Here is a 13,601-nt window from a genome sequence, read left to right as displayed (position 1 = left end):
TAAAAAAAAAAAAAAAAAAAAAACAGACACAAACTTACGCTGTAAAGTTATGAATTTAAGAGTATACCAAACACTAGTCTCGGACAAAGCGAATAAAGGCGTCGGTTTAAGCAGATACATATATAGACAGACATTCACAGACACGTAAAGAGAGAGAAGTTGGAGGAAGAAGATGAACCTGGAGACCAGCACGAGAGGAGCGCGAGGTGGGTTTCTTCTTGTCCTTGTCTTTGTCTTTGTTGGCCGCAGCAGCTGAGGTTTTCCCCATAATCAAACCCTTAGCTCCTTTTCCCGACATCTTTCCCGCCTAAATTTCTCCCGATTTAAAAGAGATGAATGGAGAGGAGGGTTTCGATTTTGCGCAGTAGCAGAGCGATGAGAGAGAGAGAGAGAAGGATCGAGCGGAGAGAAGGGCAATAGGCTACCAGATAAAAGAAAAAGTGCAGAGATTAGCGTTGGGGTATTTATAGAGATTTAATGACGGATATGCCATTGGATATCGCTTGTTATTACGCGCCTACACCCATTGTGATTAGCTCTCTCTGCCTGCCACTGCGTAGGGGTAGGAAAGTAAAACTACGCTGATTGGCTGCCTGGTAATTGAAATTTTTATTTTTATTTTTTTTTTATTTTTTATTTTTTTTTAAATCAAGAAATTAATTCATTAAATCATCCGCCAAACAATTTACAAGGAAACTAGGAGGTGTATCAAGTCACTCTCCACAACCTGTCACAGAAACGGCCTCCCTAGCAGTAGTGTGAGCGGCACGATTCGCAGATCGCTTAACAAAACGAAACTCAACATCATCAATCATAGATGCTAGTTCATTAATATCATCAATTAATAATCTAAAAGTAGAAAGAAAAGAAGAATCGGAAATAGCATTAACCACCAAGAGCGAGTCCACATCCACATTACCCATGCCTGTATTTTTTAGCCAACTTAAAGCTTCTCTAATGCTCAGTGCCTCTGCCTCCTTCACCCCATACAATCCTTGAACGTAACATGCATACTCTTTGCGGCAAGAAAAACACCCATATCATCTCTTAGCACCCCTCCAAAGCCCAACACGTTATCTTTTAAAAAACTCAAATAAGCCAGCGGACTATAAGCGAAAAAGTAATTAAATTCTTAAATTATAAAAAGTTTTAATTAAATATGTCAATTGATTAACTTGTTAAATTGATACATTTAAATTAATTGACCAATAAAGTCAAGATAGAAGGGTAAAATAGCTTACATGGCAAACTTTTTAAACAAATAAAATTTTTAAAAATAATAGTTTATTGGCTTCTCCGTCTAATTCAAATTTTTATTTTTATTTTTTAATACAACTGACCTATTACATTATAGTATATCCTTATTTATTGAAGCACAAAAAGTTAATATCGCCTTCATTGAGGCTCGATCTCCATATGAGAGAGTCACTACATGTCATATGAGCACAAGGTGCTTGGCTTTTTAATATTAATTTATTTAAATTAAAATTCAAAATTTATAAAATTTTTGGTCACCTACGAATAACCAGCTATTGATTCATTGGCATCAAAATAATGAGTTAGAGATATCTAATTTGACTTTTGCATCAAAAGTTTAATTGTTTTTTCATCTATAGTTGATTCATTTTACCATTTTCCCTTTTGTTGTTTTTTGCCTTTGTTTTCTTTATTTTGAAATCAAACTTGTTTCTTTTTTTTCTTTCTTTTTTTTTTTATTACTTTTGGAGTTTGGTAACAAACTCATTTGCTTAAATTTTTTATTATTTTTATAATGAAATAATTGAATTATACACTATAAAATAAATAAAAATATTTAAGTTGAATAAAAATCAATATTAAAAAAAATTGTACTAAAAATTAGAAAGAATGGTATTTTGATTATATCAGTTAATTGAAAAAATAAATAAATAAATAAATCGATGTTCATATAATTGCCTCAATTATTTCCTTCTGTGACATAGTAGCCTCAAAGTAAGGTGTATCAAAATATTTGTCTAAAAATTTAGTTATATGTAAATTGGTCAATTTTAGAAAAACAAGTCATGAGATATAACATAGAAGGGTAAAAGTGTATAAGTACAACACATCTATCTATACTACTAATAAAAACAAAATTCGCCCGCTTAGGCAACTCAGTTGGTCACAGGGAGCCTTTGTGTTCAACGTTTGTCGGGTTGCAGATTCAACCTTTTGGAAAGAAAATAAAAAAAAAACAAAATCCTACTTTTGTAACTTCCCGCCCAAACTACCACCCAAGCTATAACTATGCCGTTTTGATGTGAGGTTGCTGTGAGGATTGTTACATAAGATTAAATTACAGTGCATATACTTTCTTATCCGTAATACAATTCTACTTATTATTTTACAGAATCTTCAAATAATAATATTGATTAAAATTACAGTATAAATACTTTCCTAACCTTAATACAATTATACATGAAACATGCGATTACAAATATTCATGCATGCTAATTATTTGTGCAGACAATTATTTGACAAATAAATCGCTCCATAACCGTCCTCATAATCTGCAAAATCATACTTATTTCTATTATTCACGCGTGATTATTTTACGGGATCTTCAAATAATAATATTGAAGTCGCACTATAAATATTCTCCTAATGGTGAACAATTCTACCATCGGTTATTTTCTATTCTTCTTTGCTATTTCTGCTATTTATCCTTATTGTTGACTAATGGAGTCTGTTTTTGTCTTTACATTTGACCTATCCTCCAAGATGAGGAAAAACTCTATAAGGCTCATCTTGATGCGTTGTTATTTATCCAGGGAATATCAACGCTCCGAGATCAACCAACAGACACTCGAGTGCTTATTTCATGCTTATTCCATAACTCCCATTAGAATCTAGGTACATATACCTCTTTCCGAATTCTCAACAATATATTGTTTGCCAAATAATTTTCTGCACACAAATGACAAAACTCATTATTAGTAAATAAAAAAAAAAAATACTTGGCAAACGATATATTGTTATACTTACTGAAAGAGTTTTCTATTTCTCACCTCCAAGCTCTGCCTTTTTCTATTTTCCCCCCTTTGTATCATAGCCCTCAAGATATAATTTTACAGATTCCAACATATATATTTCTCTGTCTTTTTGAGCCTCGCGTATATGCTTCTTTAATAGGTTGTATGATAAGCCATGAAATAACTTATATTTGTGCTTCACATATGCTTGTTTTTTGCACAAATGATAGGTATAAGAAGGTGAAAATGCATAATTTGATGTATTTTTTTATTGAAGGAAGATATGATCGAGTAATGGTCCAAGCAAGCATGAAAGGAGGTTAATCTTGGGAAAAAACGAAGCATTAGGGCACAAGGCAAGAACCCAAAGACACATCGGGGAACGTAGGAGCAAAATAGTAATGTGAAGAATGTTGAAATTTTAGCTAAAATGGCTAATTTTGAGTGGATATTTTGTGGTACAAATATTTGTGGAGTCCACTACCGATTTGAGTCGGGTCAAAATGGATTCGGGTTCTTCATAATAGGACGAAGCTATTAATATATTGTACGTTCAAAATGTGTAATAGGTGAATGAGAAATTGATTCTCAAAGTGAACCTATTTGGGAGAAGTCAAATTTGTATTACTAATTGTGTAGCAAGTTCGGAGAATGCAATTGGAATCAGCACTAGAAAATGCTAATTAAATTTGCACCTTAATGTGCTATTAAGCGCTTAATTAAGCACTTAATGGTTCCCTTTTAACTGCCTTGGGCAGTAGCACCGTAGGTGCTTGGTTATTGCACCTGCGAGAGGTGCTTGGTTATTGCACCTGCGAGAGGTGCTGGTTTTGCACCTGTCAGATGTGCATACACTACTATAAAAAAAGATACTATGTCGCCCAATCAATATCGATTTGTGATTTTTGACAAATCGACGTTATATGTCAATAAAATAAAGCAAAAATAATATATATTATTTACGACGTCGATTTATAGCAAAAATCGACGTCGTAATTTTTTTTTAAATATTAAGACATACGACGTCGGTTCTATGTAGAACCAACGTCGTATGTTTTTAATTTTTTTTTTTTAAAAAAAATATTTAAAACATACGACGTCGATTCTATAGGCCAAACTAGAGTCAAAATCCCCGAATTTCAAACCACCTCTGAAATTTTCAAAATCCCGCCTAGCCCTAAATTCCTTATAAAACACTCTCCACTCTAGTTTATTGCTAAACAAATCCATTTTAATTCATCATTCGCAAATGTTGAAACACTCTCCACTCGATCTCAGTTTCCTAATTCAACACAACATATGTTCCTAATTTTGTAATTTACCATTCGTATATCCCTTCTCGCTAGCTGCTTCCACCAAACTGCCCAGCCCAACATATGTTTTCCGATCCAAACTGGAAGCTTCGCCAGCTCGCCAACCGTTCGCTCCACGGAAGCAGCTTCCGTTTCTGATCCAAATGCCAAGTCTGCTCCGCCACAGTAAGAATCTCAAGAGGTGAAAGTTTGCTCCGCCACCGTTTCCGACGGAACCAGCTGCCCAGCCCATCCCCACCGTTGCCACCAGGAAGTCTGCTCCGCCACCGTTTCCGAAAGCTTCCGTTCCATTCTTCAAGTCGACTGAGCTTCTGATCCAAATGCTTCCGTTCCAGAGCTTCTGATACGAACCTGAGGCGGCTGAGGCTAAGGCGCTGTTGCGGGGCTTCCGTTCGCTATAGAGGGTTCCGTTCCAGATAGGCGCTATTGCAGGGCTTGAAAAATCATCAGGGAAATCTCTGTGCTATTCACGCTAAGAGGGTCACTGTTATGCCCAAGGAAATGCAGTTCGCTATGGAGAATTATTGTCGATACGACTCGCTGCTTTTTACAGTTTTTTTTTTTAAATTAAAACGAGATACGATGTCGTATTTTGTAAAAATCGACGCCATATCTCTATTTTAAAAAAATAAAATGAGATAAGGCGTCAGTTGTTTTTAAAAATTCGACGTCGTATCTCATTTTAATTAAAAAATAAAAAAGACATACGACGTCGGTTTTTTCACAAAACCGACGTCGTATGTACTTATTTAAAAAATTAAAAATAATATACGACGTCGTATAATTTATTTATAACGTTTGCTGGAACTACGTCGAAAAAAACCGACATCGTATGTCCAAAATAACAGACGTTGAAAGATATTTTTGTAGTAGTGATGGTTTTGCACCTACGAAAGGTGCTTAATTTGCACCTGCGAAAGGTGCTTAATTTTCACCAGCGAGAGGTGCAGTTTTGTGCAATTCTCCATAGTTTCCAGAAGGTTGAACTTCGGATGCTACGAAATTCTCAGTCATTCAAATATTTTTTAACACGGTCATTGTAGTCTGTACGAATTAATTGAAAATTATTTTCATAACCGTTGATATTATTTCGATAATAAGTATGACAATTTCAAATGTTATAATCCAAATATTAATTGGATTAATTAGAGCCATGAATGTTAAACATTCAAAGCATCCCCTATATATTCCTAGTGTTTGGGCAGTGTGGTTTAAACCCTAGGAAACCAACGTTGACCATGTAGAAGCTAAAAGAATATTATGTTTTTCTCTCTATTAGCTTTATCCTGTATCTTCTCAAAACTCTGCTCATTCTCTCTAAACTAGCTTGTGTTCAAAGCCTTTGATCTAGTTCGCCGAAGGTACTACTGTTTGAGTGCTCAAACGTAGTATCATTGATTCATTTCATCCTGGGAAACCGACAGCACAACGCTCCTAGCACCCCCGGGAGGTGAGTAATCAATTTTAAGGAGAGAGTGCATACTCGACTTGAATCCTTCGTTTCTTCCTATCTATTTCTTGGTACGTGGGATTATGTTTTAAGCTTTAAATCCCTTTATATATTTTGTATATATATACTGTATTGGTTTCAACTAAATTGTGGTGGGATTAATTTTTTCTATAAAATTAAATCCTTGTACTAGTTTCGTACTAGTAGTATTGGGATCTTTTTACGTAAAATATATCCCATTATTTGTGTTGCATGTATTTTTTATTATATATATATTGTGGTTCGAATTATATATATATTAGTATGTTTATATATATATATATATATATATATATATATATATATATATATATATATATATATATATATTATTTTGTGGAAAATCGACTTGTTCATCTCCAACAATCTTAAAACTGAGTAATTTTGATGAATAAGTCGATGGATTCCACGAGTGGTGGAATCGTGAATGATCCTTGTGGTTCACATTTAGATACCGTTAATCCGGTAAATGTTGGCAACTGTAATACCCCGTATTTTCCTAACATTATTATTTTATCCTAAGGCGTTGACATTCATAAGTTATGATCTTTAGATATTTCAAAAGAATTTTTATAAGTGAGTATAGTTGTTATTAAGCTGCGATCGTACGTCCCGGTCACGAACCGTAAAAATTTTAGGAGCTAGTATTCGGACCCGTTTGTCCTAGGAAATGGATTTTTAGACACCATACTATTATTCTGGAATTTCCTATTTAATTAAATTAGCCCATAGCAGCAAAAATTTATTTTTGATCGTACATCGCGAAATTTCGCGGTGTACCGAACCTAGCCCAATTTTGAGTCTCAGTCTGGAGTAAATTTTTGGTTCCAAAAATTATTGGAATTAAATTATTTTCTACCAAGAATTCATCTGTTTTAACCCCGAACAGTCCGATTGAAGATATTTTTCTTGAGTTACCATAAGATTTTGACACTTGTCACCATTTCTAGCCACATGTTATTATTTAATTAATTCTTGAAGATGATCCAAATAATGTGGCTTATCCTACAAGCTCCCTCATATAATATATAAGCTTTGTCTTTAATTTTTTTTCCATTTCCCTTCAAATTGCCGAAATCAAAGAGAGAGAGAGAAAGTGTGATCATCTTCATCTTGTTCACCATTTTTCCTCCATTAAAGCTTGCTTCCATAGCCAAGTTTCTTCACAAGTGTCAAACTATTCGGTAAAACTTCGATTTTATTCGGTGGAAAGCTTTGTTTTTCCTCCTAGAGCATGAATCTAAGCTTAAGTTCTTAATATTTGTTGTTATGGTGTTGATTTTGATCTTAGGATTTTGAGTAAATTGGGGGAAAAGATCCAAAATTCATCCTACGGTGTTAATATACTCTCAAGGAGGTAAGGAATCCCTTTATTTGGTTGAGGTTATTTGAAACTAGATAATTGATAGCTAGGTTGTGAATTGTGGTTGATTGGTGTACATGAAATCTATGTGTTATGTGAAAATTATGTGTTTAACTTGAGGAACTCTTAGATGGTTCAAGAAATTACTCTTTGAATTTTTGGTAGTTTTTGTGTACATGTTCATAGCTAATATATGCATGTATATGTTGTATTTATGTCCATATAGGCTTATACTTGTGAAAATATTGAAAATCCAGATAGATTTCTGGCAGTAACTTCCGAGATTTATTGGGAAAATTTGGTAAGGTATTTTGATCCTATTTTCTTCAGATATGTAGTTCAATAAGTGTAGAACCTGCATATAAAATTTCATAATGATCGGAGTAGTATAAGTATGGTTTTCGAATTTTTTTCCAAAACTGGTCCAGAGAGAAAAATTCTGGACAGCACACTGCCAAGGGCAAAAATGGAATTTTCTGTGTTTATTCGCGGATCAAAATAATCAAAACTTTTTATGGACATCAAGTACTATGAGTTGGGGTTCTACCATAAAAATTTCAAGTGAAAAAGAGTTCGGGAATTATTTTTACCGGCTCAATCTTTCGGACTGCGCCAAGCTGAAATTTTCTTATAAGGAGGTGGTATTATGTACATGTAAAGAGTAAATGTATTTTGTGTATTATGCCTATGTTAAGGTTGGGAAATGTATATGTTATATGCATTTAGATGTATGTGTCAAATGTGAGACTTATGTGATAAATGTGGAGTTGAAAGTGTAGAGTAGTTACACTTGAATTACTTTTGTGAAGGGATGTTAGTGGATCATCCAAATGTTTTGAAAAAGAAAAGGAGAATTTTTGAATTGGGTTAAAAGGAGAATTAATTTCCGAGTATTGGAATTGACTCAAGTATGTCCAAAATATTTTCAAAGCAAGAAAAGGGAAAAGGTGGAAAAATGTTTTCAAACCTTAGTTCTAGTAAAAGTGGTGAAGGACCTTGTCTTGTAGCCTACGGGATAGAGAGCTTAAAGTGCCTTCCCGTATGGTGGTTATGTTATTGTATGACCAGTTCATACTGTGGGCGAAGTCTATTCGCCGAGTACTATATCACCCGGAAGGAAAAGGGTCTCCTGCGGGGGTGTGCACACTTAAGTATAGTAACTCTATTTTCGGGTAGGAGTCGTTCTTATGAACCTAGTGAGACTAGCTAGGAATCATTCTAACGCTCCTATAAGTCCAGGGGATCAGTATTAGACCGGGCGATGACCACTGAACCCGAGTTGAACGATCCAAGTGGTCAGTCAAAAGTGGAGAAAGGATACTCTGAGGCCTCACACTCACTTTCTATCTAGGACTAAGAGGAATTTTGAAATGTGAATGTAGTTACGCCGTAGCTACAGGAAAGAAAGATGTGACAAGTAATTAAGTACCCAAAGGTTGTGGGTGATCTCACTCTTTGAAGAGTGAAAAGTGATGAAAATTTCATTATGAGGGAAAGGTNGATCCAAATAATGTGGCTTATCCTACAAGCTCCCTCATATAATATATAAGCTTTGTCTTTAATTTTTTTTCCATTTCCCTTCAAATTGCCGAAATCAAAGAGAGAGAGAGAAAGTGTGATCATCTTCATCTTGTTCACCATTTTTCCTCCATTAAAGCTTGCTTCCATAGCCAAGTTTCTTCACAAGTGTCAAACTATTCGGTAAAACTTCGATTTTATTCGGTGGAAAGCTTTGTTTTTCCTCCTAGAGCATGAATCTAAGCTTAAGTTCTTAATATTTGTTGTTATGGTGTTGATTTTGATCTTAGGATTTTGAGTAAATTGGGGGAAAAGATCCAAAATTCATCCTACGGTGTTAATATACTCTCAAGGAGGTAAGGAATCCCTTTATTTGGTTGAGGTTATTTGAAACTAGATAATTGATAGCTAGGTTGTGAATTGTGGTTGATTGGTGTACATGAAATCTATGTGTTATGTGAAAATTATGTGTTTAACTTGAGGAACTCTTAGATGGTTCAAGAAATTACTCTTTGAATTTTTGGTAGTTTTTGTGTACATGTTCATAGCTAATATATGCATGTATATGTTGTATTTATGTCCATATAGGCTTATACTTGTGAAAATATTGAAAATCCAGATAGATTTCTGGCAGTAACTTCCGAGATTTATTGGGAAAATTTGGTAAGGTATTTTGATCCTATTTTCTTCAGATATGTAGTTCAATAAGTGTAGAACCTGCATATAAAATTTCATAATGATCGGAGTAGTATAAGTATGGTTTTCGAATTTTTTTCCAAAACTGGTCCAGAGAGAAAAATTCTGGACAGCACACTGCCAAGGGCAAAAATGGAATTTTCTGTGTTTATTCGCGGATCAAAATAATCAAAACTTTTTATGGACATCAAGTACTATGAGTTGGGGTTCTACCATAAAAATTTCAAGTGAAAAAGAGTTCGGGAATTATTTTTACCGGCTCAATCTTTCGGACTGCGCCAAGCTGAAATTTTCTTATAAGGAGGTGGTATTATGTACATGTAAAGAGTAAATGTATTTTGTGTATTATGCCTATGTTAAGGTTGGGAAATGTATATGTTATATGCATTTAGATGTATGTGTCAAATGTGAGACTTATGTGATAAATGTGGAGTTGAAAGTGTAGAGTAGTTACACTTGAATTACTTTTGTGAAGGGATGTTAGTGGATCATCCAAATGTTTTGAAAAAGAAAAGGAGAATTTTTGAATTGGGTTAAAAGGAGAATTAATTTCCGAGTATTGGAATTGACTCAAGTATGTCCAAAATATTTTCAAAGCAAGAAAAGGGAAAAGGTGGAAAAATGTTTTCAAACCTTAGTTCTAGTAAAAGTGGTGAAGGACCTTGTCTTGTAGCCTACGGGATAGAGAGCTTAAAGTGCCTTCCCGTATGGTGGTTATGTTATTGTATGACCAGTTCATACTGTGGGCGAAGTCTATTCGCCGAGTACTATATCACCCGGAAGGAAAAGGGTCTCCTGCGGGGGTGTGCACACTTAAGTATAGTAACTCTATTTTCGGGTAGGAGTCGTTCTTATGAACCTAGTGAGACTAGCTAGGAATCATTCTAACGCTCCTATAAGTCCAGGGGATCAGTATTAGACCGGGCGATGACCACTGAACCCGAGTTGAACGATCCAAGTGGTCAGTCAAAAGTGGAGAAAGGATACTCTGAGGCCTCACACTCACTTTCTATCTAGGACTAAGAGGAATTTTGAAATGTGAATGTAGTTACGCCGTAGCTACAGGAAAGAAAGATGTGACAAGTAATTAAGTACCCAAAGGTTGTGGGTGATCTCACTCTTTGAAGAGTGAAAAGTGATGAAAATTTCATTATGAGGGAAAGTTGAAGAGTGAAAAGTGATGAAAATTTCATTATGAGGGAAAGGTTTTTCTACTAAGGTGATTACAAGCAAGATGTGTGATTTATGTTTTCTACTACTTACTAGTATGCTTAATTGTTTAACAATATATTATTGGGTATGTAAATGATTACCAAATGACCTTGTCAAGAGGGAAAATGATATGAGACGTTATTGAATTTTACTCATAATGTATGCAAGTTGCTATTTATAACTGTTGCAGATAGAATCTTTGCCGATGAGTAAGGTATAGGGTTTCCTATGTAACAATTTTTACAAAACCTTTATTTAGTTTTGAATAACCCATGGATATCCTTACTTAGCCGTCGTGCTAACTACACTTCAATGTGTTTTCTGATAACAGATGTTATATAGGGTGGGTTCCTGTAGCCCGATGAGCTCTGAATAGGATGGAAGTTGAGGTTGGGGTCTACTCTTTGATGTAGACAGGGATTGTTGTTAATGTTGTAAGTTTAGCCTGTGCACTTAGAGTGGAGTTTGTCAAAGAGGTGATAGAATTCACTCTAGGTGTGGCGGTAGCACCCAGTTTTCTGCCTATAAGATGTAAGCTTCCGCAATGTATTATTATTGATTTGTAATTAATGTAAGAGTTGAAAATTGGGGTGTTGTTGAAAATTGGGGTGTTACAGCAACATTAGAAATAATGTTTCCGTGGAAGTCGTAAAATCACACGATGGTGTTCTACTGCTCCGGAGAACTTTGGTTCACGAACCTGTAGACTAGTGATTGGTGGCATGCAATTAATGCCTATTGAAATCAAGTAGATCGGCTAACAGCCACGAAAGATCCAGTGGCTATGTGATCACTACATGGTTTGAGGATTATTGTAGTGTAAACAACTACTTCCACCATAATCAAGGGAAAGGCAAGCAGAAACTTAGCCATCAAAAAGATTATGAGAAGAAGGTGATCAACCACAATGAAGCGAACCGTCATCTTGGTGAAAAGGTTGAAGATAATTTCGCTATTGTTAAAGAATGTGGTTGGTTGGCCGCTCTTTTTATGCAAAAGGAGAAAAACATCTATTTATAGTATTTGATGTGCAGCAAAAATGAGTGATGGTGAGTGTACGGGTGTGAAATGCCATTCCACTGAGGATTGGGGGTTATGGCACGCAATATGCAATCACAAAACTAGGCACTAGCACAAGGAAATCAACAAGAAGCTAAACAAATGACAACAAGGTAGAACAAGCACACATAAACAATAGATAAATACAAAATAAAGGGACAACGTACTAATCTGAGCAGTTGCCACAACATTAATTACAGAAAGGACAACCGTTAATCAGCACGTCTTTCACGACTATCACACTTCACCACGTAACCCGAAGAAACTAGCTACCATACAACCTTTGTGTTCTTGAAAAATCAGTTGCAAAAAAAGGAAATAAAAGATCTCCCAAATCTCTTTCTCTCTCTACATCTCAGATATTCACATTTGCTTTACCTATTTCATAATATCCTTACAAACGCTCGAAACTTCAAGTTTACGAGTAACAATGGATCAAGATGAAACGAAATACTTTGATTTCGCAAGACTCACTAACAGGTATCCAACGGAAGTTCAACATCAAGCCTCATGGGAGATGGTAATGATCATCAACAACAAGATAAAGCCTCCCGGTGGAAAACCCATTTGGTCCTGGTACTCCAGAGCAGAATAGCTCGATTACCTGAAAGGATTCCTCAAGCCACTTGCAGCCGAAACTAGCGAATCGTCCAAAGCAAAGGCTCCTGAGGTTTATTCTGAAAACCCTTGTCCACTATTTGCCTTATGTATAATATATGTGGGTTTATGAACAATATTGTGCTTTGTGCTTATATCAATAAATGTTTCAGGAAATAATTGTTCTCTCGGATACTGAGGATGAAAATAAATCGGAAAATCCTGTTGTTGAAAAACCCTTGCCTTTAATATCTGTGAAACAAGAACCTGTTGATGATTTACCTGAAAATCCCTCTGTTCATGATATGAGCTCTTTTTTGTCTGCTGATACTAACCCCATATCTGCTGTCATGTATGGTCTACACCAGCTAGAACCACTTGCTTCAATGTTCTCTAAACTTGATTTGTTTAATATCTTGAATGAGCATAGAAAGTCTACATCCCTTGCAAATCGACTGTTTGTCCCTATCACCATTCCTCAAACTGAAGAACCTTCACAAAGTCTTGTTCTGTCATTACTTCCAACACAATCACTAGAAATTGCAGAACCTAACCAAAAGAACATAGAAAAATCTCAACCCATCCTGTTTGAAGAGTCACACACTACTGAAACTGTGTCTGAACCTCCTCATGAACAAAACCCTGAGATTACACCAGCTAATCCTAATCCAAAACTAGAACTAGACCCACTGGACTTTGAAGTTGAATATGAAGCAGGAAATGTCCAAGAAACACAGGTTTCATATAAAGCAGATGAAGAAGACAACCTGCCTCTGTCCCAAGTAAGGAAAAATCAAGGAGAAAGCCAAAGGGAAGAAGAAAATGCCAGAAGAACAAGTTGATACTAATCCAGTTCAGAAGATCCAGGTCTTCACAGCTCCTGCTCCAAGGCAATAAACCAGATCATCATCAATTGCTGCACAAAGGAAACCCCATCTCCTGTCAGAACATCCAAGAGGAAGCAAACAACTGTTGAGCCAAATGTCTCACAAGAAACCACTAGTCAGAAGAAAAGAAGGAAGAGTGTCCCGACCACCTCAGAACAAGCACCAGTCGCTGAAAGCCAGCCAGATGTGTCTGTTGTTGTGCCACTTGAAACTATCAAACCTCAATTTCTCTCAGAAGAGTTTGTAGCAAGATGGGATTCCACAAATAAAAGAAAGATTCTGAGTGAAAGATTCCTGGATGTTGAAAAATTCAAATCTCAGTGCCAACTTATACCAGTGTTTGAGAAGATAAACCTGATGAGATCGGTCACAAGCCTGAAAAGTTACCCACCTATTGCCATCAAGGAATTCTATGCCAATCTTATGATGACCCTTAAAGAAGCAGGATCAACCCAATATGGGCGTGTGTGGCTCTGA

The 13,601-nt window shown here is 35.6% G+C and overlaps 1 protein-coding gene across 1 annotated transcript in view; it reads right to left on the bottom strand.

The window, feature by feature from the left end:
• LOC116000523 (probable histone H2A variant 3) overlaps window positions 1-435 on the bottom strand; it is a 3,870-nt gene extending 3,435 nt beyond the window's left edge. The window contains exon 1 of the mRNA XM_031240613.1: window positions 179-435. Coding sequence (XP_031096473.1) covers window positions 179-298 — 120 coding nt within the window. The 5' untranslated portion in view covers window positions 299-435. The remainder of the gene's footprint in view (window positions 1-178) is intronic.
• Between the last annotated feature and the right edge of the window lie 13,166 nt (window positions 436-13,601).

Source organism: Ipomoea triloba, chromosome 12, assembly GCF_003576645.1.
Source record: "Ipomoea triloba cultivar NCNSP0323 chromosome 12, ASM357664v1".
Taxonomy (NCBI): Eukaryota; Viridiplantae; Streptophyta; class Magnoliopsida; order Solanales; family Convolvulaceae; genus Ipomoea; species Ipomoea triloba.
This window is presented reverse-complemented; position numbering and strand designations above follow the sequence as displayed.